The following is a 26,200-nucleotide window of genomic DNA, read 5'->3' on the forward strand; positions in this document are numbered from 1 at the left end:
CATTATTATGCTTTTTGGCATTATTTGGAGGCCCACGGCATCTGGCATAATGCCGCGGCATTATTTAGCCGTTTTTAGCATAATCTGGCATAATTTTGTGTTTTTTGAACAACCAAAAAAATAATATACCACAGAACAAAATTAAAATATTTTGTTTATAAATCTTGCAATTTAATACATATTATCACCTTATACAATATCATATCGTACAAAACAGATCTGTTCGGGTTTTCCGTACAATACAGTAGTTCTTCCATCCTTTCGTTTCGGACTTAATCGACTCTTCGGATAGGAAGGCTGCTCGAAAACTACCGTGTGTGCGATATTATAGGCAGTACAACAAATCCGAAGAGGCTAGCTATTGGCCAATTATGTTGCTCTATTTCAGAGTTCATGCAGGTTATTGGATCCCCACGGGTGTAGAGACAATTGAACGAAAACATTATGAAAGGGGTTTTGTTTTTTCAGTTCATAATTATAAAGCGGCCGCACCCCTACCCCAACCCTTAAAATGTCAATTTCTGGTAACTTAGAAGCTCTAATTTTAAAAAGAATTTCTTCTAGAGAATTTGTTTTCCATATTTCAAATTATGTTCCATTTGAATCGTCGTAGCAACCCTATTTTTCCAAATGTTCTTCACCTTTCAGCCCCAGTAGTGGGCGAGGTAATTTTTATTTCAAATTAAGTGCCATTTCCGCCCATCGAGCAGCTCTATTTTTCCAATTTTTTTTACCTCAGCCCCAACCATGGTGGGGCTGAGGTCCTAAAGACACTTATATATTTTTATTTCCTATTTTAAATTATAATTGCCATTTTCGAACTATGGTGGGCTAAGATCCTGGAGGTACTAATAAATATATTTTTATTTCATATTTTAAATTAAGTGCCATTTCCGGCCATCGAGCAGCTCTATTTTTCCAAATTTTCGTACCTCAGCCCCAACCATGGTGGGGCTGAGGTCCTGGAGACACTTAATATATATTTTTATTTCCTATTTTCCATTATAATTGCCATTTTCGAACTATGGTGGCCTATGTTTCTGGAGACACTATATTTTTATTTCATATTTTAAATTAAGTAGCATTTCCGGCCATCAGCATTTTTCCAAATTTTCTTATCAACCATGGTGGGGCTGAGGTCCGGGAGACACTTTAATATATAATTGCCATTTTATAATTATGGTGGGCTAAGATCCTTTCATATTTTAAATTAAGTGCCAAGATCGAGCAGCTCTCATATCTCAGCTAAAAAATTCTAAATTTCGATGTGTAACAGGTTTTTTTTTTGTGGGGGGGGGGGGGCGTGGGTTCGTGTTGGTGAGTGTCATTTGCAATTACCATTTTTGCACCCCAGATATTTTTAGAATTATTAGTTATTTCTCACAAAACTAAAAATATAAATTTTGAACGACATAGGGATACAATTTTAGGCCCTATTTTGTGTCAGTTGGGGTTTTACAAACGTTTATTAGACATACAACCGTTGGTGGCGCTGTTTAGGGAAACATTTTGGGGATCTGGCATTATTTTTCCCAATCTGGCATTATTTGAGACAGGATACGGCATAATTTAAATTTTATTGCTGGCAACGCTGCAACTGAGCCTCAACTATAACAACAATAATGTACAGTTTGTAGGCCTAGGCCCTCGTATCGGTCTATTTATTATTTAATGATGGACAAAAATAATGTAGAGTACACGTCTTCATTGTTAGCGTTATTGCAAATAGTTGATTCAGGTAATTGCGACGGAGGCTCTCCTCAATGATGTCTTTTCAATTTCAATTTTCAATTTCAGTCTTTGTTGTCATTCATTCTCTTGAACTAACACCAGCACAGCAGCAGCAGGACGTTGTAAAATAAGTTATTTTACAACTCCCTGAGCTGCAGCAGCATCAAGTTAGGTGCGAAAGTACAGTAGCGCCATTGGGCCTCAAATGTAATTGCTAAAAAATGTAATTGCTAAAATAATGTACCTGTACTATAATTAAAATATTGTACATAGATAGGCCTACATTTAGTAGGCCCGGCCTATAGCCACTATAAAAAAAAGTCATATGAAAGGGCCTTTTCAATCACCCATCATCAATTAAAATATAAATCATATTAATTGTAATTTTTTATTTGTCTTTTAGGATTTCCAACTGGCGGTTTTTCTCATAGTCTTGGATACGAATCTGCAGTAAAACATGGGCACATCAGAAGCAAAAAGCAACTAACAGAGTTTGTCATCACTGTTTTAGAAAATATTGGTATGAAAGGCTAATGCTGCATTATCAATCAATTTTTTCACCATCATGATGGATGGATACCTTATGAATAATTCATGAGAAAAGAAATGTAATTGATTTAGAAAATGCAACGTGGCAACTATGTAGCATGTTAGTTTAGTCACCTAATTTTGCAGCGCATTGTGGCAGACCTAATTTAGCGTGAAATAAAACTAATTGCTAGCTCGCACAATCAACAGGAATAAAAGTTCTTAAATCTGGAAAATCTTCAGGCTTTACTCAATCATTGTCTTTGATTTATGTTTTATCATTGAAATTCATCAAAGGTTACCTTTATATATAATACACAAAGATAAGCTCCCATAATTGATATTTTATCAGTTTCTGTTGTATAACAAACCGATTGTATTTTATTTATACTTAGGCTCTTCTAGTCTTCCTCTGCTGTGTGAGGCCTACAAGCAGTCTGGGGACATGAGCAAGATTATTGCCCTTGATGAATACACTGAAGCATGCCTTAGCAATCACATTGCAAACCGATCAAGTGTACAACAGGTACACTACTAGCTTTAATCAGGGAGGTATTAAAATAAAATATTGGTATGGAAGGCTAATGCTGCATTATCAATTATTTTATTTAATACAATATTTTTATTCCCCCCCTGCTTTAATATTAATGATTTCTCATTTCATGAAACACATACCTCCAAAAATGAATAGGTACGCTTTTTACTCTCTGCTAAAGTTTCATGCACACTTTTATAAAAAAAAAATGATATTTTAATTTCAAGTTGGGAGATCTGCCATTAAACACTTTATAATGTTCATACCAGGAAACTTTGTGGAAAAAATAGAAATTTTCTTTTTCAATTTAATCAATGTTTTTTATTTTTTTCAGGGGAAGTCGTTGATTGCATCTTCGAGTGAAACTTTTAAAGATAAAAGGATGTTAAACATCAAGGTATTCCTTCTTGATTTCACATTTTTAAATTTTATTTTATTTTTTTAAGTACATAGTAAATTAATCACTGTCCTATCATATAGGTGGTAACCCCTTGTTATTGTTGGTTTTCCCTTATTAAAAAATGTATTTTGTAGTTTTACTTTACTTTGATTCTATGATTCATTGACATAATAATAATAATAATGATAATAATAATGATGATGAATATTCATTTGTAATAATAATAATGATGAATATTCATTTGTAATAATAATAATGATGAATATTCATTTGTAATAATAATAATAATGATGAATATTCATTTGTAATAATAATAATGATGAATATTCATTTGTAATAATAATAATGATGAATATTCATTTGTAATAACAATAATGATGAATATTCATTTGTAATAATAATAATGATGAATATTCATTTGTAATAATAATAATGATGAATATTCATTTGTAATAATAATAATGATGAATATTCATTTGTAATAATAATAATGATGAATATTCATTTGTAATAATAATAATGATGAATATTCATTTGTAGGATAATATTCAATCTGGAAAGGTGAAAGGTCATCAGCCTGTAATGTATGGTTGCGTTTGCTCGTTTCTCAACATCAGCCTTGAGGACGCTCTCATTTCCTTTCTCTTCAGTTCTCTGCGTACAATTCTAGCAAGTTCGGTTCGTCTTGGTGACATGGGACCCCTCGAGGTAGGTCTGATGCAGGAACTGAATGATAATAATGTTTGCGAAAGCTTCGCCTTCGTGACATCCATGAGACCCCTAAATGTTTATTAGTGTTATATTTCATTTTTTGAAGACTCTTATCTTAATTGTGATGATATTTCACCCATAATCCTTTGGGGTGTAAGTATAATTTTTTTTTATTTTCAGGCTCAACGAATTCAGTTTGAATTACAAGCCTGCCTGCCAAACATCATAGAAAGGTATACTATCCATTTGTATTGATTTTTACGCTGTTGTTATTCCTTTATATATTGTTTTTTTTTCTGATTTGTTCAAAAATTGCTATTAATCAAGAGAAAAACCCATCAAGTATTTTTCTATATTATTACTATATTACTATATGTAATAGAAGCTGGAGTTGTTTACTTTTTTATAGCTCATTCCTTTATGTCTATCTAGATTGTCACCAATGGGAGTTTTTATTTTTGTTTATCATTATATATAGGTATGACACACCATGTGTGCCAAAATACTTTTCTTTTTACGAATATTATGCCGAAATGACATCTGGAACTTTGTCTAGATAGGACTGTGTAATTTAATTAAAACATTCAAACAAGATGTCTGTTGTCTCATTATGCAATATTTCATCTTATTTGAATTTATTTATTTTGCATTATTTCAGAAATAAAGACAAGACTGTTGATGACGTTTGCCTGTCCAATCCTCTAGCTGACATCTTCCAAAATTCTCACGATCTTTTGTTTTCAAGACTTTTTTATTCCTGAAAAATGTATTATTAAACGTTAATATTTTTATCTGTACAGAGAGTACAACTTGCATTATTTGGCTTAGAAACTTTGGCCTAAATAACTTGGCGTAATAAGATGCAAGTGTTTCCAGTATTCAGTGGGCAGCCTATTTTTAAAATTAGATTTCATTTTAAGCAGTTTATATCAGCTGCTGCTTTTACGGATTTTTTCGAGAGCTCTTTCAACTTTCGTAAGTCCTTGATTGACACCGACGTGTTTAAGGTCATGTCATGAATAATGTTGCCGAACCTCTGTTTCAAAAAGTGTGGCGTGTTTCTGAAATGTATAATATTCATATTAGATTTAATATTTGTGTACTGCTGTAACAATATCTATGTTTGTGTACAAATAATACATGTTTCACTAGACCAATATTACTGTGTATTTAACAAAAGATGTATTATTTTTTTAATAATAAATAATAATAATAATTTTTTTTTAATAATAAATAATAATAATAATTTTTTTTGAATAATAAATATTCTGGTTTTATGTTTTTTTCTTCTTTTGTACAGTTTTAACTGAAAAAAATAATTTTTTTGATGAATATTTAGATATTCACTTTTACCAAAAATTGAATCGGAAAATAAATTATGTAACTGAAAAAACCTGTAATTTAAAGCAAAAAATATTCAAATGGGCGTAGGTTGAAGTTAACCATTTATTTTGTAATTTTATAAGAGAAAACGTTATTTTGTTTAGGTTTGTGATTGATTAACTTTGTTAAAACTACAAATTGCCTATTCAAAGTGATTTTATTAATCTTGATTTTATTAATCTTAATTTTTCATGTTTTTGGGGGAAATACATCTTATTTTATTTTTTTTTATTTAAAAAAAAAAATCATAAACAAGGTACGGCATCGTTCAATAAAACAGAACAAAAGTACTATCAGCACCTGCGGGTAACCAAAAGTGGATCAGTTCAAAAGAACTACACTGTCGAGTGGCTTTCCCAACTAATAGTACGAAAAATGCAATAGACATAAAAACACAGAGATAGTCTAGATGAATTCGATATCAGTAATACATTTTTTCAAATCCCTTCTAAACCCCCCAAAGTTAAACAGGACTTTGTTACGAACTTCATGCGGGATACATTACACTTAAAATGTTTAGTTTTTCTTTTTTTAAATCAACCCCCACTCAGCACCGATAATTCCGCTCCTGCAACCACTGTCTGTTGTTCAGGGTGGTGAGAAATTGTTTTAATTCCCTGGTCTATTTCTGTTTGTCCGTGTTTGATTTCGGATCATGGTCAGATTGTATGCAGCAGCAGTTTGACAGAATAGTTTTTCTATATAGCGCCCTCTATTTTATTGTAACGAAAAACTTTTTTTGACGTAGTGTGTTCAGTCAGTATAGTATTATACGCAGTGTTAAGATTGTTTGTTGTATTTTAATTAGTAATCATTATTACAGCATCAATTGTATTTATGTTTATAAATGATGTTTTATTTTCTTAACCACAAATTAGCTTCTTCTCATACGTAATAAAAGTGTTAGATTGTTAAGATTTATTTGATGACGTCATTGACGATGATGTTGATGACGCGATATGTTGGAACCGATCAGTATTAAAGATGCATTGTCCCCTGAAAAATAATTCTTAAAACATTTTTTGTTCAATATGCCATTTTAATGTCACCTAATAGTTATCCAATTTGACAAATAATTTGATCGAAAAGAAAATGTATTTTTACCTTTAAAAAAATGTAATCTTAAACAAAAAAATGGTAAAATTGACTGCCAGCCAATCCAGGGTTTTTGGTTAACGAAAGCGTATAACAGCATAAAGCGTGCTTCCCCCCACTAGCGATGCAACCTACGCAACGTAAAGCGTGATTCCCACTAGCGACGCAACGCAAGGACGTAACGCAATGCAAATGAATTGACTAATCACAAGCGATGGCTTATTCGCTTGTGATTGCTAAAGCGTGGTTCCCACTACCGACGCAACACAAGCACGTAACGCAACGCAAATGAATTAACCAATCACAAGCGATGGCTTATTCGCTTGTGATTGCTAACTGTCTATACTCGCTTGTCATTGGTTAAAACGCTTCCGTTGCGTTTACGTCCTTGCGTTACGTTCTAGTGGGAACCAAGCTTAAGGAAATACTCTTCCAATAATTGTGTTTGCCCCCCCCCCCCTGCGTGAAATCAAACCTGCGATGTTTGCATTCACTGTTGCATCGTCGGTTCCAACTTGTGATTACGCAATACATCACTTTGCGTCCGTCGATACATCGCTGTTAAAGCGTGGTTCCCACTAGCGACGCAACACAAGGACGTAACGCAACGCAAGTGAATTGACCAATCACAAGCGATGGCTTATTCGCTTGTGATTGCTACTGTTTATAACTTCGCTTGTCATTGGTTAAAACGCTTGTGTTGCGTTTACGTCCTTGCGTTACATTCTAGTGGGAACCATTTACAGTCAAGTAGCCTACTTGGTGTAAAATGTGTAACCAAACAAAAATTGCGATATTAAATATTTTAGACTTTATTATAAATTGTATAATTATATATGAAATACGTATAGTGTCAATGGCCCCAAAGATTCTTTACATAGCACAAGGTTTAAAATCATTTTTTTTTTTTTTTGTTCTTATGACGGTTTGTCCAAATTTAAACGTCAGATCTGTAATTTAATTCAGAACAAAATGTTGTTGTCATGGCAAACCATTATCACAATGTACCAGCTGTGCTAAACGCACATGGCTAATTAATTCATTATGTTAATATGTCAGCGTCACGTGATCGATATTAGCGAATGGTGATGCACAATCCGAATGCTTTGTTAGTTTAGTTGAAAGGAAATCTGTGGTAGCCTGAGAACATCGCAGGCGAGCTAGCTGTGTTTGGTACCATCAAACGGCCTTCAAAGCAGCCTAATCAGGCTGTTTATCCAATTTTCATAATTTTATCCTTTGATAAGTAACATACTAAAGAGACGAGGCAGGGGAACTTTAACCAAAAGAAGTACCAATACACTGGTAAGTATTAAGTTAAGTGTAAGTACTGTAAGTTAATTAAGTAAGTAAAGTTTGTTGGTATGATCATCATGTTCGTGTATTACTATTAGTGTGGTGTGGGTGGGTGGGTAGGCCACGCACGATAGGCTGTCATCCATGGTGTGTGACTGCGTGCATGATATTTTTAAACTTATTATATTTTATAACTTCAGAGTTGAATGATGTTCTTCAACTTACCTTAGAGTCCTCGGATATCTTTCCATATTATAGTATTTCTAGGCCTATTTAACATATTTTATTATTAATCTGTACCAGGCGATACAACTGTTAAAATAGGGGTGTTTCATCGATGCTGTATAGTGTAATACAACACAATAGAGTACTGCATTAAGTTGATCCTTCCTATAATAATAACTATACATTCTTCCACCTTGTATTACATGTACTATTGGTAATATAAGTTTCGTCACTTTGAGTCACTTATTATCTGCCAACGCTTAAACATTTTTTAGTAGGTACCTGTAATTGTAGAGGGCGCACATTTCATTTTAGATTGTGGTTTCCTCTGCCTTTTGCATACAAAATCTGTTAATGCTTGTTGTTAGGTGTTCATGTGTGTAACAGTGTGTGTGATGGATGACTCACAGATGAGACATTCAATGTAATGATAATTGATGTCACATTTCTATGAACTACAATCGTTTAAGAAACCATTATATGATACTCGTAGAATACACCTACATTGAGAATACTAAAGTTAACTGATAATATTACAAAAAAATTGAGAATAAAATGAATAATTTTAAAATTATTTTAAAACAAAAACTGGATTTAGCAGGAGCGAATTTAGGCAGGGGATTAACAGTCTTTTTAAAATAAAATAATGTCGATTTTTATTTTTCTGCAACCCGACGGATTTTTTATATCATTTATGAAATATTTAGCCCTCCTAATCTATGATGCTGGACATTTGAAGGCTTTTGAGTTGTTGACAACACCAGTCTGTAGGATAAACACAATAAAGTATTTCATTTACACAATCATCCTTCTTGGAAGTGTCGGTAATAACTGTTTTAAACAGCTTAAACATAAATCCTAAACAGCAAGTAGGAATTTTATAAGAGTGTTTGTGTGTGGGGTTTAGCAATACCCCAGTTTTCCCAAGAACATGGAACAATCATTCTCTTTTCAAGCGACTCGGTTGTGAAAAAGTGGTCGGGTTGAAACCTTACCAACCGTACTGGAGGCTACGGCCGTCAAATCAAATTTTTGAAATTGGAAATATCGCCAAACCAGTCGCATCTAGTTAGTTCAAATAAAAAGGATACTTAGAATTATATACAGGACTTGTGCTTGATTGTATTACTGAAAAAGGAGTTAATTTGTTAAAACGAAACAGGATATATGTCCTTTATAAGTAAGGATAGAGGAAACATAATTAGTAGTCGGATTAGTGAAGTAGTGGTAGTTATTCATCTCCGTTAAATACTTGTTATTCCAAATTATTGCTGGATAGATAGATTTACTGTTTGACCAAATATTATGTTTGGAAAAGTTGAAAGGAGAAGAGAAGAAGACAAAGAGATGGATAGAGGAAATATGTGATGCAGCCAACTCCCAGTAAACAGTTGCTATGATAACTATAAGAAGATCGGCATGTATGGAAAGATTTCATCCGAATGGTCATGAGTGGGAGGGGGACTATATCGGAGTTCTAAAAAATAAAGGGAACCAAAATTGGGGTGAGACTATACTTGGGACATGTGATTATACTGTACTTCAGTCAAAGGTTGACTCTCTCAATGCTAAGAACAGAAACTCTGCCAAAACCTTTTCTGTTCAAAATTGTCTCAAATTCTATTTGAATAAAAGAACGTTCATACCATAAATTCTGGAAAGGGTGTCCAGTGATTGAAACAGTACTGTACTGTACACTGGTTACCCCCACCCTTATGTTATACCCCTTTCTCTACCTTTGTACCCTTCTTGATATGAATTGAATTACTTGTTTACAATATTTGCAATTAAATAATTAGAAAGGTATTGATTAATCCACTTTTTTTACAATTGACCAGTATAATACCGTTATTAAATATATTCAATGGAATAAATTAACAAATATGCAGGTAGTAGAGGAAGGATGAAGAATTGGGCCAATGCTTTGTTGTCAAAATCAGTGTTCTCCCAATAAATTATTGATTTAGAGATATGTTAGCCAAGTTTTTTGGGTTTAAATTGTCTCCAACCCTGCTCCATCCGGTAAAAGTTAACATAAAATAAAAATCCTTCTTCAGATAGTGGTGGTTAAGCCTAGCCATTTAAAACTATGAATAGCAACAGTATAGTGGCTATATTGTGTCAATTGGATAGAAAAAGTACAATATTATTTTGCTTTTGGCAAACTACTGTAATATATAGTAATTTGATTCGCCTTCCCCCTCTCCCCTCCCTCCTGTTATTCATAGAGTTTGTTATAGTGAAAAGATTAACATGCAGTACTATATTAAATTCAATATAAACACACTCAGACAATTTAATCTGATGTGGATTACATTTTTTATATTGAAGAAGGTCATTGAACTCATTAAATGAAAACGTATCACAGCATTTATTTAACTAGATACGACATTCGCAAATTATGTTGCGGATTGATTTCAAACAAACATTAAAATGTAGATAATGATTACACGTTTACTGATGTACTGTACATCCATATCAAGTTTAGTGTATTGCTTAGGTGCAGAGACACTGTTGAACGCATCAATATTGACTGCCAATCAATGAATGTACTACTGATAATTATGTCCCTGGCTGCCCCCTCCCCCCTCCCCTCATCAAATTTTGATGCTGCATGACGTTTTTTCTTACAGTATATTATGTTTTGTTTTTTTAAATAAATTGCTTCCAATTACACTTATTTTCTTAAGGCACTTTGTGTCAATGCGATGTTTGCGTTTACCCATTCCCTTCTGTTGATGACCATGTAATCATAGTCCTCTGTCCGAATTCATACCCTAATTTAGATAATCATCCGTTAATTGTAATAAAAACTAAACTACTTGTTTCTCAATTTAATTAATAATTCAATGATTACTGAACTTAGTTTTCTATTAAGTTTATTAACTTTGACTATGTAGTTATGCACTGTTGAACTGTGTTATTCAATGGTTTATGGTTATTACTACCTTGGTTTAAAATTGAGGTCAATGTTTCACTACCCTTGAGCAGTTGGTCATTTTACCCTTGGTTAAGTCCAATTGTCCAGCCTTGAATTGTTATGTTCTCACAGATTTAAGGTAGGCCAAGGTTGCATATTCATTCAAAATATGAGGTCAAGTCCACTGCAGACTTAAGTGCGTTTGTATAACATTGCTAAATAGAACTAAAATAAATATTCTCTACTTGAACTTGGCTGCTATGCTATTGTGTATTTCAGTATGTACAGTCAGTTGAGTTTTATTACTCAAAATAACTGATGATATCATTAATAATTGTTATGTAATGTTACTTTCACCAGATGGAACATTTCAGCTTATTCTCTCTACTTCCTACCAGTATCTAGGCAAATTCTGTGATACAGAGTAACACACAATGTTATTTGTAGTAGGAAAATGTAACATATGACATTGGAATGACCCTTATCATAATTAGTCACATTGTTGTGTATTGCATTGAATCATATACTTATTTAGAATTGAAAAATAATATAAAATTTAAACAGATGAATTTAATTAAATAATAATTAATAACATAGTTAAAATCAACAAAAAATAACAGGTTTGGATTTTAAATTATTTTATATATTTAATTATTAGTATTTTGCAGATGGAAAATATGCTTGAAAAATCAGTCCTGTAGTATCCTCAAACTTTATCTTATGTCTAGACAGAGTTGTGGAAAATCTGTGAATGTGATTTAGTACCGTATGTCAGATAAACCTCCCTGCACATACTGTACACTTAATAACAGACATACAATCATAGTAGTAGGGTCTTAGAGACTTTTCGATTGACATTCATGTCCATATCGGTCATTTTGATTGAAGTGAACATTCATGTTGACCGCCAGTGAACATTCATGTTGACCGCCAGTGAACATTCTCTGCCATGATTTTGGAAAACACATTTTGACATATCACAGTTTGATTCTTAGTATGTTTTTTTTATATATTTCTGAACACAATTGCTAAATGCTGTTGAACCTACTTTGTAATTCAGAATCTCTCTTAGAATTCTCTCAAAAGTGGACACCTCTTGTACAGTACTCTTTGTGGCCAGCCTTTTACTGTAGGCAATACGAAGGCTACCAACAATCAAATCATATAATCATATTTAAATCACAAAGAAAATCCAGTTTTCTAAACTAAATTCCAACATATGTGAAAAAAAATAAACAAATTTTGGGACTATTTTGTTACTACTGTAGTACCGTATCATTTTGACTTTTTTCTATTCCATCATAGACATTCAGTATAGTGAGTGATATTTTCATTTTTTTTTTCACCGCGCCTATACGTACGTCTGGAAAAAGCGAGTCTATGAGGGCCGACGGTTGAACAATTTTTTATTCTCGTCCATTGATTGGTACTGTAGACACAAATCAACACACTGCGGAAGAATTTTCTCACGTGTGCCGTGAAGTCACATTACCTCTGAAGACTGCATGTCCTGGCGGCCCATGTCCAATACACGGGAAAATAATGGATTGAAATTCTTTGAATGAAGTTAAATAAACACACTTTTTTATTTAATAAACATGTAATATCATATTTTATTAAATTTTACAATGTTGATATTCAAAATATATTACTAAAAACCGTAATTTTATTGAATTATTTTATCTAAAATATCTACCTTTATGCATTTGAGGTGATTCATGTATGCTCACAAGTTGTGACTCTTGTAATTTTGAACTTTGACCCCTTATATCTCGAAAACGCTTCCTATCCTGATCGATTACCTTCCATATTTGTAATCTACGGAAAATTCTGGTCTAGAAAAGTTGGATGGCAATTTGTCCCCTTTCGGGTGGTGATTCCCCCCTCCTGCCACCGGACTACAAGTTGTGACTCTTGTATCTATTCTAGTACATATTCATTCATTCATCAGTGGAAAATTACTTCCATTATTGTCATTTGCATATAAAATATACATACATAGAAATGTTTGCTCTGAGATATAAAAAAACAGATTTTTTTTAATGAAAAACTAACAAAAACAAAGTATTATGGCAAGATATGAAGTTTTAAAAAATGGGAGGTGGTGGGTTTTTAGGTCAAGAGTGCAGTGTGTGACATGACAAGTGTTGTGGCTATGTATTTAAAGGGAAATTCCTGGTTCTTAAAAAAATCAACAAATTATGATCACAGATGGTCGTGCAATCTGGCTTGTTAAGGCCCTGTTCAGACCCATGTCGTTAGACCGTTTTAGCGTACGACGCTAAAAGAATGTGTGTCTGAACAGTTGGTGATTAGCGTACAACGCGTCGTACAACGGTTGTAGCGTTGTAGTGGAAAACGGTTGATAGTACCGTTTTAGCGTACGACGCTACTGTAAGTCAACGTTGTATCCAATCAGAACGTTTCCTGTTATGACGCGAAACAAGGTTTGACCTAGGCTGACATCTTGTATCGTCAATGTGTGAGATGGATTTCAATAACAAAAAGGCCAGAATAAATAAGGCCTAACTACACTACAAATACAACTGTTACAAAGGCTACAAACTACTATCAACTGATTACCATTATATTTTCTAACAAATACATGCACCTTGTATTTAAACATAGGGACTACGATCCCATCCGCTTTTAGGCCTAGCTAGGCCTAGAGCCATTCACGCATTTCATTCAAGCTAAAAACTAGCGTGGGACATCAAGTCACTCATTCATACAAGGCAGACTAGACTGGACAAGTTTAATGCTGAAAACCCCCTAACTCCTAAAAAAATCAGTAAACAAACAAGGGGAGCTGTGTCCCTTTTATTAGCAAGTTAAGGGTTATTTTCAACCGACTGGACCAAAAAATATATATATCTTTGACTGGACTGGATAGACTAATCACAATCATTTTTTTCTTCATCATTACGAGGCCTGCTTTATTTTCGTAACACAAGAGCCTGGGGAAAATGTTTTTTACTACAAACAAAATAAAAACAATAGAAACAGAAATTTGGCTTTACTATATTTTTCTTAAATAAATGCTGAGGTATGTTTTATTTACGGCAAATTTTGTCATATTGTAGGGCTGAGATCTATAAGCCTATATACAGTGGAAATAATGATGAAAACACGTGGGTAAGAGCACATGAATATGCAACTAGAAACAACCTGGATGACGTACTTCCGTTGTAACGATAATCGTACGCTATGGGTCTGAACACCTCGTTTTTTTCTCTGCGGTTTGTAACGTGACCTTGATAGTAACGTTGTTCACTAAAACGGTCTAACGCCATGGGTCTGAACAGGGCCTAATATTACCAATAAATTCCCCTGAAGTGTGTGAGCTTTTTTTGTTATATTTTAAATGCAGAAAACAACAGGCACACATCAAAATTCAGTAATTTGTAATCCGGGAGAAAATGGGGAAAAACCCGGAGCACAATGTTTGAGAGTCGGTGTGTAGAAGTATCTATGATTTATTTTTAGCTCCAAAGTTAGTGTTCACCTGACCATTAGGTACAAAGCATTGTCTGTACGCCTACCTACACAGTAACCATCTATTACTACCAACAGTTATATATAGTGTACCCAGTGAACAGTGACATTATATTACCTATGGTATATTGTTGTATGGGGTGACAATGTCTTAGACTGGTAGTAGGAGGCAGGTGGTATATTTTCAATAATAAATATAAATTCTAATTATTATTAATAAGTTAGTGGATTTTAAATTTTGTTGAAATCATTTCTAGAAATAATTCTTAAAAAAAAATGACTTATTTATGATGTTAAATGATAACAAAAATTACTGCAATAAAATTCAATATATACTTAAGCCTGTAGCCATGGGGTTTGTTGGGATCGAGTGCCCATTTCAAACACCCCATTAACACTTTTTCCTTTTTGAGGAAAAAAGAATTCCCCTGTAAATATCCTGGCTAAGGGCTTGATACTACCATCGTCGAAGATAAATTTTGTGATAAATTGTTTATTGGAAAACATTTAGATAATGATGAAAATAAAAAGCTTTCTGGAAAAAGAAAAAGAATTTTCTACTTATGACCAAAACAACCACAAACATGGTATGATTGAGTGACATACAAACATACAGTACATCCGGTAATAAAGAAATATTGTGCTCTATCAACAATGTTATAAACCAGCAGGAAGGTAGACTTCCTAGAGGTCACAGGTCACTGATAATGGCATTCAACTCTTGGGTTAGATTATTACACAATGATGACCATTTGTTATGAACTTGAGCCAATGACCATATGATGGACTTGAGCCAAGGACTTTTGGTGACAACCTTGGCCTAAGGTAGGGTCGTGCATAATTACATCTAATATTTGATAAATAGGAAATATTGTATAATTCAAGTAATTGGTAGTTTCCTAACCTGCTAAATATATTTAAATGACCACTTTATTTCTAAACACATCCTTAAAGTTAAAGACCCCTTCCCTGCAATTTTGGACGTTTTTTGGAAAATAATACATATATATCACTTTAAAAACATTAAACCATGTCATTCCTTGTCTTAAATGTACGTTTTATGGTAAATTATGATAAAAAGTGAGAAACAATGCACTACCTAAGTAGCTCGCGGCGATCGACCTCTCGTGGACGGTCTTAGGCCTAGCCTAGCTAGGCTTAGTTTTGTAGGCCTAGCTGGTAAACATCGATAACGTACGAACATCCTACGCTAGCTATATACCTAGCCTGACGTTGTATAGTTGCTGCATTAATTGTCTTTCTATTTTTGCCAGACTCCGTTGATACAAATTGGGGAAAACCCGGTATTTTCGCTGAAAAGTTAGGAGTCTTCCATTTGTTTTGGCTTCACGATCGATCGAAAAGTGGGCGAATTACAGGTGAAAAACAAAAATATCAATCCGCGCGCAATGCATTTTGGGATTTATAGCGGGCCGCTATAATTATTAGAATCGATTTATTTTTCACATTTTTAACCGTTTAAAGACGAAAAAAGTTATCGCAATAGGACCATATAGTATTATTTTTACATTAAATATAGTTTGTGATCTTAAATTAGATCTAAAAAACGTAGGGAATGGGGCTTTAACATATGATAGTGTAATCCTCACAATTTCTCAAAGCCTATAGTTTTTTCCCCTTGGATCCCCACAGTAACATCAAAAAGTTGGTGATGTTGATGAATCCCTAATTCATGTGACACCAGTTGGCAAGAAGTATAGGCCCAAGGATATTAATGTTGAGTTTTAAAACATGAATGAATTCAAATTATTATACAATCTGTTCCATAGTTGTTTTTCTTTGTTTTTTTGACAAAAGAATGCTAAGGAATAAAAATAGACTACTAAATGTTTGTTTGTTTACTGCTAAAATGCAATTGTCGTACTGTACAATAAATTTATGACAACACAAAACTATAGTATTATTAATAACTATGAATTCATAAACAATAACAAGGCTATTAGTATTATTTTTCATTTTAGGACCTTGCAAGTTTAACAGTTCATGTGACCGAACTTTACTAGAACAACGCTCGACACAATAACACACTATTGTCATTGTGTTCAGTATTTTAGCTTTGTTCTGTAATATTGTTATGTTGATAATCCTAGGAGGAAGTGGATTGTTCCATTAAATGTTATAGGGGTAATTTAAATATAATTAAAAAAATACATATGAACTTTGGTCCCAATCTGTAAATTTTTTTAGTGACCTTTTATTAGGTGATTTTATGATGATTTTATGAGAATTTTATGGAAATTCTGCTACTTTCAAATACAATTTTAATTGTTATCTTGTGGCACTCGTTCGGTTTTCGTTAACTGACATAGCATATTCTGGGTGCTAAAAATGTTTGTAATTTACAACCTTACTGAAAATTGTATAGTACCGTAGTATATAATATATTATTTTATTAAAAGCCATTTAGTAATCTTTCCACATTCATAATTAAGTTTTAAAAAATCTTAAAATAAATTTTTTTTATGATATTGTTTCAACTCCACTCCCAAATGAGACTTAGTTAAAGGTACGATAAATTAAAAAAGAGTTATCCATCCTGTAATTAGTAAGTTGCTCACTGGGTGGATACAGTATTTTTTTAATATACGCAACAGGTATATTAAAGGTGGGACAAACCCACAAAAGACAAACAATGAAATCACTCAGAAACTGAGTGAAGTATTTGGAGAAATATTGAATGTTGATATTTCGGCCCATGTTATAAACTAATAATAATAAACAATTTTGTTTTTATTTGTAAAGTTAATGATTAAGCATGTGCTGTAAATATATATTTACACCTACAGTATGATGCAAACAGACAAAGCAAATACTATACTTAGCAAAATTAAGTAAAAAGGGGCCAGTTATACTGCAGTAGTCAGAAGAGATAATAATTTTACTGGCATACAATAGAAAGCTTTCTTTATTCTGGAATAGCTCTTTCAATACACAAATACTGGTCTCCCAAGAGGTCCAGATTTGAAAAAAATACAAGAAAAATAAAAGCTATAAAACTATGTTCAATAGAAGTTATATAAGATTTTGCTTGATTGCTAGACATGAAAATAAAGGGGTTGTATTAACATCTGTTAGGAAATAGTAAGGAACACTTTAATTTTGTAAGGATGAACTAATGATAAGAAGGAAGAGTGTAAACAAAAGAATTAATTTCTTGTTCATTAGTGGCTTCCTTTAAGTACTTTATACAGGTTTAAAATGCCATATTTTGAAAGGTATTTTCTTGCCAGCAGAAACGGGTCCGTATAAAAAGAACCGATTATAAAACCCTCAATTGATTTCCGTCTTTAACGGTTTCTTGGAGAAATTTTCAGTTTTAACGCATTCTTTTATATAAAACTTGTTTTTTGCTGTCTGCTGGTAGGTTTAAAATTTACCGTTTATTATTAGCTAATGATGCAAAAGTGTAGGTCCTATAAATTATTATTATCCATAAAACTAAAATTACACACACTAAATGACAACCGATTGTCAAACATTGATAATAGCTAGAATATATTTCTGAATGTTTTACTGCTAATTATATTATAACTCTTTTCAACAGATAGTTAGTTTGTTTTTTAAAAAATCTTTTCAAAGAATGACTGTATAGGTTTGACAAAATATTATGAGTGTATATATATACAAATATGAATCGCTGGTTTATTTTTAGAATTTCAAGAAAGAGCATGTTAGTGGTGGGTAGGGGGTCAACTTAGGTAATTGATATATGACCTTTTCGTCTGCTCTTTGATAGACTTGGTCAATTATAGATTTATGTGTAAAACAATTTGTGTAGAAGGTCCTCCATATTTCCCCTTTCCTCTACTTTTTCCGTCATGTAAAATTAATTATTCTTTAGAAAAACTCACTAAATAAGAATTAAAAAGAATGTAATTAAAAGATATCAACTTTCCCTATATAATAATGGTAGAGTCTTGTACTAGTGAACAGCACAATGTCATGCTGGTTTAGCAACATAGATCATCTGCCATTCTGACCAATCAGAGCTTTGACTTCCTATGATGTCATGCTTTGTGCAGTGACCCGTGACAGGATGACGGCCTCTGAAGTATAATACGTCAAAAGACTTTATAAGCAAGCTCTATGTTGTTAAAGGTAGAAACTGTGAACTTACGATAGAAGACAGCCACACTTTGGCTCTTACAAATATTTTTTTAGTAGATAGTGTTTTAATTTTTGGAAAACTTCAATAAGATAGGAATATAAACAAATTCAAGTATTTATTGTGGGTGTTGTGATCTCATACAAGGTAAGGCTTTCTGTTTGGTATTTTCCCAATTTGAGGAATTTCTTTGTTCTCTCTCTTCTCAAATCCTTTGTTGTGGCACAGGCAATACCATATCATGATGGTAAAAATCTACCTTAATAACATATATAATCTATTTTTCATCTATCAACTTTTTGTGATAATATTAGAATTAGATTTTAACATTAGGTTTGGATTTGATGGTTTTTTTTTTCTTACTATCGTTCACCGAAGGTAAATAAAATCTAGAACTGAGTCATCAATACACTGGAGTGACGCCTGTGTGTGACTGTTGTTTATATTCAATTCATAGGCTTTGTCTGTTTTGTTTCCTTACCACTATACTTGAATAATATCCTTAACAACTAATACAGTCTTAAAACTTAGTAATTGGATTTTACATTTTTTGTTCACTTCCATAAATAAATGTAATGTACTTTATGATCTATTAGTTAGTCTTTGTTTATAACAGTACAATATTTGTTTAGACTGTTTAGTTGTTTATTGTTCGGCACTCTTAGAAAATTGTATTATTTCTTTGTTTGATCACATCACATTATGGCAATTTTTGTAATCATGTCTTTGATTAGGCCAAAGTTCATTATTTTATGATCCAATATCGGCAAATGTTTTATAACTTAATTACATTGATCAATATCAATTATCTTTTTAAAATGAATATTAAATAATGAGGTCAATTGTTAATGTAAATATTTATCAACACAAATCTTTCCAAGCATAGAATATGAATATGTTTACATCTTCAATATTGTAAACTGATAAGTGACAACTTTATTTTGTAATCGGCATTTTACGTTCCTGTTAGTTTCTTTAATCTGTGAACTAGTAATTGACTAACAACATCTTGACTTCGTCTCTTTAATCTTCTCTTAATATCTTTAATTTAGGTAAAAATGTTTTCTACACGAAAAATATGATAGTAGTAGTGGTGATATGACCAAATATAGTAGTGATATGACCAAATATAGTAGTAAATATGACCAAATATGGTAGTGATCATCATCCATGTATAGGCACGTCACATTTTTGCCACATAAAGTTTGATAGTGTAGACAAGGCTTACTTTGGTTCTCTCAATTTTGTTTTCTATTTCTTTATTTTTTTGCTACAAAATCCAACATTTATAAATACTCGTAATACATATTTATGAATAAAATTCCTTTTATTAAATTTGTGTTTTTCTGAGTAAACTACTTTTAGTTCCTTTGTTGGTGTTAGGACATTCAGTTCAAGGTACATTCATACCTGCCCTGTTTAATTGAAAAAAGATTAAATTCTTCAAAGTAATGGCCCTGGTTATATCCTATCCTCTGGCTTTGCTTGTCCTTCAACAATATGGAAATTATGCTTTAAGGTCAGTTTTTCACATATCGATATCCAATAGTGTAAATAATTGTACACATGTGTCATGATAATAACAAAAAGACAAAGAATAAACATTTAAAAGACTTCCCTCTAAATATTTAAATCGCGATACTCAAATATTTACATACAATCAACAAAACCTACAGACACTAAATCACATATAGTTTACCATAGAAATATTTAATATTGAAAGTGTTTATTATTTACTGTACATATTAATTACTGAAACACATGGTGGTATTATCAAAAGTGAAAGGGTCCATAGAACTGATTAGAGGAAGTTTCAGGTTTCTTAACAATGGACACAGGTACCAGTGATTTACTTATCTTGAATGTGAAATTACACTCTTTCTTGTGTAAATAAATGCATATTTATTATAACCATTAATAAGGTTACTGGTTGTGATGTCACTGAGTACTTCCTATGTAAATCATTCATACACCCTCAAATGGTATTTCCTCCTCAGTCTCCCATATTATTTCTGATGGTACCTGCCCACATATTTAGAGCATGTTTGGTTGGGAGTTACCACCATTCATAGCTGATTCAGTGTGTGTTGTCATGCATGCCATTGTTGATCAGTATACTCTTTGTTGATCCCAAGGTTATTCACTAGCTGTTTCATTTGTGATGTCATCATTGTCCTGTTTTCTAGTTGAGGTCATTCAGAAGGCAAATATATTATAGATGTTTACAAAACTGTAATTAAAGTAATTTTAATCAATCTTTGTAGTGACTGTCTATGTGGTTGATACAGTATTATTTAACCATGGATGCAATAAGCATAACAAACGTCATAGGTTTTTCTCAAAGGATTTATCAGGTGATAACGTGGTGTTTCCTGTCCTCGTTTTAATCCACCGTCATTTATTTGTTGTATTCTTAAGGCATAGTAGGAACAGGACATTTAGTTGAGTTATAATACTGATAAAAGATTATTCAAAACTTAACCAATCATGGTACTAACAGGATCTTTAACAGGAATGAAGATATTAAACATATTGTCAAGGTTTAGCGTTGATAAGAGTGGTATTGTTAGTGTAGATATTACAGATTTGAGGCTTCCTTTATTCCAATAAATCAATTTGGTATTATAATTCAGGTGACCCACTTTCAAATGACGTACAGACTGTAGAGTGAATAATTATACATTTTTCTATAGTTAACCCATAAAGAATGTTTCATTTGTCTAAATAATGTGTGTTTTATCCCAACAGGTTCAATTTGAAACAAACTGCAAACTATTTTTACACAGTTTTGGATACTATCGTCACCATAGGTAATTCGGTTGCGAAAATAATTTCTCCGTCTGGGAAGCAGCGCCGTGTTTGTCTGACTACGGCGAGGAACTGTATGAGTCGTTCGATGGTCATGGGGCAAAAAGTATCTGGCGGTATGAAGCAGATTGCCCGCGAATCTAACTACAACGCACACCGCGAATTGGTTTACAGCGGAGATTTTCAAAGACCGAATAGACTAGACACGTTGCTTGACATGCCTCCGATCGACCCAGATTTACAATTGAAATTCACGTGGAACGAGCAGGACCGTTCGTTGAATATATTTGTAAAAGACGATGATCCTTTCACATTCCATAGACACCCCGTTGCACAAAGCACAGACTGTATACGTGGAAAAGTTGGTTTTTCACGTGGACTACATGTTTTTGAGGTAAATTGGAATACGAGGCAGCGTGGTACACACGCTGTTATCGGTGTCGGAACTGAAGCGGCGCCATTACACTGTGTAGGTTACCAATCTCTTGTAGGATCAACAACAGACTCTTGGGGATGGGATCTAGGTAGAAGTAAATTATTTCACGATGCAAAAAATCAAGCCGGAATGCCGTATCCAATTCTTCCACACGAAGACAATCTCCAAGTTCCTGATGACTTCCAAATGGTGCTAGATATGGACGAGGGTACATTAAGTTTTATCGTTAATGGACAGTTTATGGGAATTGCATTTAGAGGATTGAAAGGAAGAAAACTTTATCCAATGGTCAGTGCCGTGTGGGGACACTGTGAAATTACACTTAAATACATTGGGGGACTAGAACGTAAGTCACTTTACTTTATATTTGGGTAGGGTTTAATTGCTAGAAAGTTTCGAATTTAATTATATGAAATTTCTACAGTAAACCAAAACGCCTTAGATGAAAGATTATAGACAAAACAGGTCGATGGCCATTTGGTCCTTGGCTGTCCTGGTGTGTAGGCCCATGTTTGTGTTATGGACAAGCCTGTTTGTTTAAAGTAAACAAATTAACCCGATACTGCAAATATTGTTAAAATAGTTGTTGATAACCAGTCCGCCCTGTACAATACACTGTATACTAACAATGAGCACATGTAAACATGCTGGGTAGATTGAAAATGGTCATACTTTGCAAAACAAAGGCTTCAAAACAAACTGCAAAATAACATACAGGTTGGGTACTTTCAGGCTTGAAATTATTTACCTGGATATGATGGGTCTTACAGTACAGTACCCTCAAAAGTTAGTGATCTATGCCTCAAGCAACTTACCTGGGTATATACAGTAAATATAAGCCATTGTTGCTGATAATACTACTGTACACTGTATTAAACTACTGTTTACATATACTACCTCCCATAACTACTGTATTGTTAGGCTCTGTCTACACTATCAAACTTTACAGTACAGTATGTATATAACCAAAAAATGTGATGTGCCCATATGATGTCATATTAATACCATATTTGGGTATATCACTATCAATTTAGACACATTACACTTTTTTTTGTCAAACTAGCTTTAAAATTCAGTTAAATCTTTTCTCTCAATGTTATTGTAAAAGACCATGTACTGTACTGTACTCTTGTGTGTGACGTGCGTCACCTATTTGAACTTCATCCAATCTTAAACACAATCATGATAAACATCCGTAGCAAGATAAAAGTGTGAATCAAGCCAAGAAAATTAAGCAAAATATTCAATGTTATTGCTGTACATTGTTGGCAAGTGTGCGGATGATCAGCGAATGTCTAACATTAGCAAAAGACAAAATGTCCTTCCCATGCTCCTCTGATTACATTACAGTACAATTTTGAAACTTTCCTACAGTATTACTGCATTTGTAATGAACATACAGTAGAAAAAATAAAAAACCAGACATAAGCATGAACTTTAATTGACTACGATGTTAAAAATAACTCTCCTAATAATTTTTGTTTTAATATTCTGATGTACAGTAATTGTACTACAACAAATTAATAAATTTCTAAATTAATAAATTTCTAATTTTTTTTATTACCAAAATCAAACATACTGTACATACAAGCCTTCCTTTTAAGAATTGGATTTTGCTTTAAAAAATCACCAAATTTTGTAAAAGATCATAAACAATGGATATAAGGATATTGTGTTTGAGCAGAATCATGTGCAACACAAGGTCGGCCATGTTTTAAACCACATCTATCCTATTAAAAGGTCATTGTTATTGTTCTCAGAAGTTGCGAGTCCTTCACTAGAAGGATAAGTATTCTTATTATAAAGCATAATTGTTTGATTAACACAGGCTGTTTTCGCTTTTAGTCAAACATTAAAAGTGTTTCTGTTTTTTAACACAAGTTAAATAAAGCATGAATAATAATAATTAACCCAAATTCAGTATGATTCAGAAATGAACACGTTTAATTCATGTGTTTCGAATTTGATAAATGTATGATTTAAAATTAACCATATTTATTATTTTTTTATTGCAGCGTCACCACTTCCATTGCAAGAACTATGTCGCAGAGCAATACGTGTGTCATTAGGAAAAGAAAATCTTGAAAACGTTTACGAACTACCGCTGCCAATGATGGTGAAACGTTATTTACTTTTCCAATGAACATTTCTAGGATATGAGATTATTATGATATGCAGTAGTATACAGCTGAGAATAGGAAGAAATATGAAGTGGTATTATGTGCTCGGGAAACTGAGGGCCAGTGCGCAGCGCGAATTTCTAAAACCGATGCAGTACTAACTTTTTAATGACGCCGTAAGCGAGGGCGGTGTGGAACAGCAACTCAACGCAAGGATGTCATCTTTAGAAATTCACAAAGACACTTTAAACGAGGTTTGAATGGAACTGTGGGAAAAAGATCTTAGAGAAAAGCTGGACAGTAATATATGTGGAGCTGCACTACTGTAGCTGCAGTACTCTGCACTGTAGCTGCAGTACTATAGCTGTTAACAAGTTTGCAGGGTTTCAACATCAACCAATCTGTACCTTGAACTTTTACAGAATTCAACCAAGATTATTTTAGCCTTCATTTTCTACAGTTTTGTTCCATTTAAACCTTCGTTTTGTGCTTTCTTGAATCATCCCTTGCTACATTTATTTATTTGTCATTTAATAATTATTTATATAAGTATTCCAAAAGATGTTTTAAGTTCAAAACTGTCCATTTTGTGCCTACAACGTGTGTTACATTGTATGTTCATTTTTTTTATGGTCGACAATTCTGAAGCCAAACCATTCAAGTGCTCTCGGTGCTCCCTGTCAGAGTTTCAGCGATGGCTTTGCTACAGTTGTCACTAGGCCTAGAAATTTTAATTGCTTTTTACCAAATGTGATTAAGTTTTTAATCGTTGTGGCCTGTTACTGATGTATGCAACGTTTTGTTTCCTGATTTCTTGTTTTGTAAAGTTTGTCAGGAAATTTAAACCAGAAATCGATGTTAAATTTGTTAACATTGACTTAAAATGCTGCGTATTATGCTTTACTGTCTGTAACAGATTTATCCAATGATTCGTAAATTTTAATTTCTGTATTAAGTATAAAATATATTAATATATAAATATGATGCTGTTCTTGTCTTAATAGACATTATTATTATTAACAAAATAACTGCAATTTTAACTTATTATTCTGCCTCACATAAATGCTGGAAAGGTTTAAGGTCTTAAAAGGTCAATCTTTTAACATTGACCTAGCTATTGTATTAATATTAAAAATATTAAATGGATAAAATGATAAATTGCAAAAAAATCTTAATTTAAACTTGAAACAATGTTATCACCTTTTGATTCAGTTATTAGCATGGGATGTAGTATCTCTGCACATTATTATGTTAAAATCAATGTGTTTCAATTAATGTGCAGAAGAATGTTAATGATACATTAACCATGCTATTTGTGCAATAGGGGTCAGAGGTCAAAGCCAAATGAATAAATATATTTTTAGCATGATCAAGTACAGTAGCTGTATAGGGAAATTATTAAGAAAACAGAAACAGAGATTTTAAACCTTTTTAAAGAAATTATGAACAAAAACCTGATAAATTATGAATAATCGTGTCTTATTAATTGAAACAGAAGTTTTCTGTAATTTTAAAGTATATGATGAGATTTAAGCAAACATTTCAATTCCTTCAAATTGTATTTTTATGGCAATGTTAAAATGAACACTACCATAAGATAATTCATAGTGTAGAGAAGCATTGTAAAGTGAAAAACCTGGTTTTATGTGGTGAAGGAATTTTATTGGTTTTTTTAATAGAATGAACAAACTCATGGTACCTTCTGTCGTCAGACTGTTTGTTTGTGATTTATTTTCTCAACTACAATCCTATAAATGTTTGTGTACTGTTACGGGATTTTGTAGGACATTTTTAAATATTCAATAAACTTATTTAATACAAGATATAAAATGATGGTCTCTTTTAAAGTTTTTTTTTTAACTGACCAAGCTTCAAAGAATTTACATTTACACATGAACAATCCCCGTTCAAGCCACTGGGTTGTCTAAGGCCTCTGAAAAAGTGGTCGGGTTGAAACCTCTACCAAATGTACTGGTGGCTACGACCCTGCCAAGTCTGAATTCAGTCTAATAGCCGGGCAACATTACATTTTTCGTTTTTGAGTTGATGCAAACGGTCCTAAACCCAACACTACACCCATTTATCATGCTTTTTTATACAGCCTCCGTGTAAACATAGACCAGTGTTGGATGCAGAATTTGCATATACAGTAGGCATACCAGCATACCATGTAGGAGAGCTAGAGATGGCTTGTTATTGAACAGTGTTGTTGAAACAGGTTGAACCGTTGTTGATTATTTTTTAAAGTATGCCAATACAATTGATAATTGTAAAAAATGAGAAGTTTATTCTTTGACTATGGTGAGTTAATACCCTGTTAAGTATGACCGAGTAATACCCTATTCATTGACATGTCAAACAAACAGTGTTGGCACTGCATAGATTTCTCAA

General features: G+C 32.9%; 2 protein-coding genes across 3 annotated transcripts; both read left to right on the top strand.

The window, feature by feature from the left end:
• Positions 1-1,383: 1,383 nt before the first annotated feature.
• LOC140044490 (uncharacterized) lies at positions 1,384-5,078 on the top strand. The gene is made up of 7 exons (XM_072089019.1): positions 1,384-1,738; positions 2,135-2,251; positions 2,655-2,785; positions 3,129-3,191; positions 3,735-3,902; positions 4,086-4,138; positions 4,564-5,078. The coding sequence occupies exons 1-7, from the start codon at positions 1,672-1,674 to the stop codon at positions 4,664-4,666; spliced, it is 702 nt and encodes a 233-aa protein (XP_071945120.1). The 5' UTR covers positions 1,384-1,671; the 3' UTR covers positions 4,667-5,078.
• A 2,450-nt stretch (positions 5,079-7,528) lies between these two features.
• On the top strand, positions 7,529-25,639 carry LOC140044488 (protein gustavus-like). 2 transcript variants are annotated; one of them, XM_072089016.1, is made up of 3 exons: positions 7,529-7,688; positions 21,194-22,035; positions 23,705-25,639. In XM_072089016.1, exons 2-3 carry the CDS (start codon positions 21,330-21,332, stop codon positions 23,830-23,832), a joined length of 834 nt encoding a protein of 277 aa, XP_071945117.1. In that variant the 5' UTR covers positions 7,529-7,688; positions 21,194-21,329; the 3' UTR covers positions 23,833-25,639. The 2 variants fall into 2 exon arrangements, with proteins under 2 accessions (XP_071945117.1, XP_071945116.1); XM_072089015.1 differs by lacking the exon at positions 7,529-7,688 and adding an exon at positions 18,425-18,592.
• Positions 25,640-26,200: the final 561 nt, after the last annotated feature.

Source organism: Antedon mediterranea, chromosome 3 (genome assembly GCF_964355755.1).
Source record: "Antedon mediterranea chromosome 3, ecAntMedi1.1, whole genome shotgun sequence".
NCBI lineage: Eukaryota > Metazoa > Echinodermata > Crinoidea > Comatulida > Antedonidae > Antedon > Antedon mediterranea.

Coding starts and splice junctions, on each gene's coding strand:
- LOC140044490 (XM_072089019.1), top strand. CDS start 1,672: ATGATGGACAAAAATAATGTAGAGTACACGTCTTCATTGTTAGCGTTA. Junction 3,903..4,085: donor GTGACATGGGACCCCTCGAG/GTAGGTCTGATG, acceptor TTTTATTTTCAG/GCTCAACGAATTCAGTTTGA. Junction 4,139..4,563: donor CTGCCAAACATCATAGAAAG/GTATACTATCCA, acceptor GCATTATTTCAG/AAATAAAGACAAGACTGTTG.
- LOC140044488 (XM_072089016.1), top strand. CDS start 21,330: ATGAGTCGTTCGATGGTCATGGGGCAAAAAGTATCTGGCGGTATGAAG. Junction 22,036..23,704: donor ATACATTGGGGGACTAGAAC/GTAAGTCACTTT, acceptor TTTTTATTGCAG/CGTCACCACTTCCATTGCAA.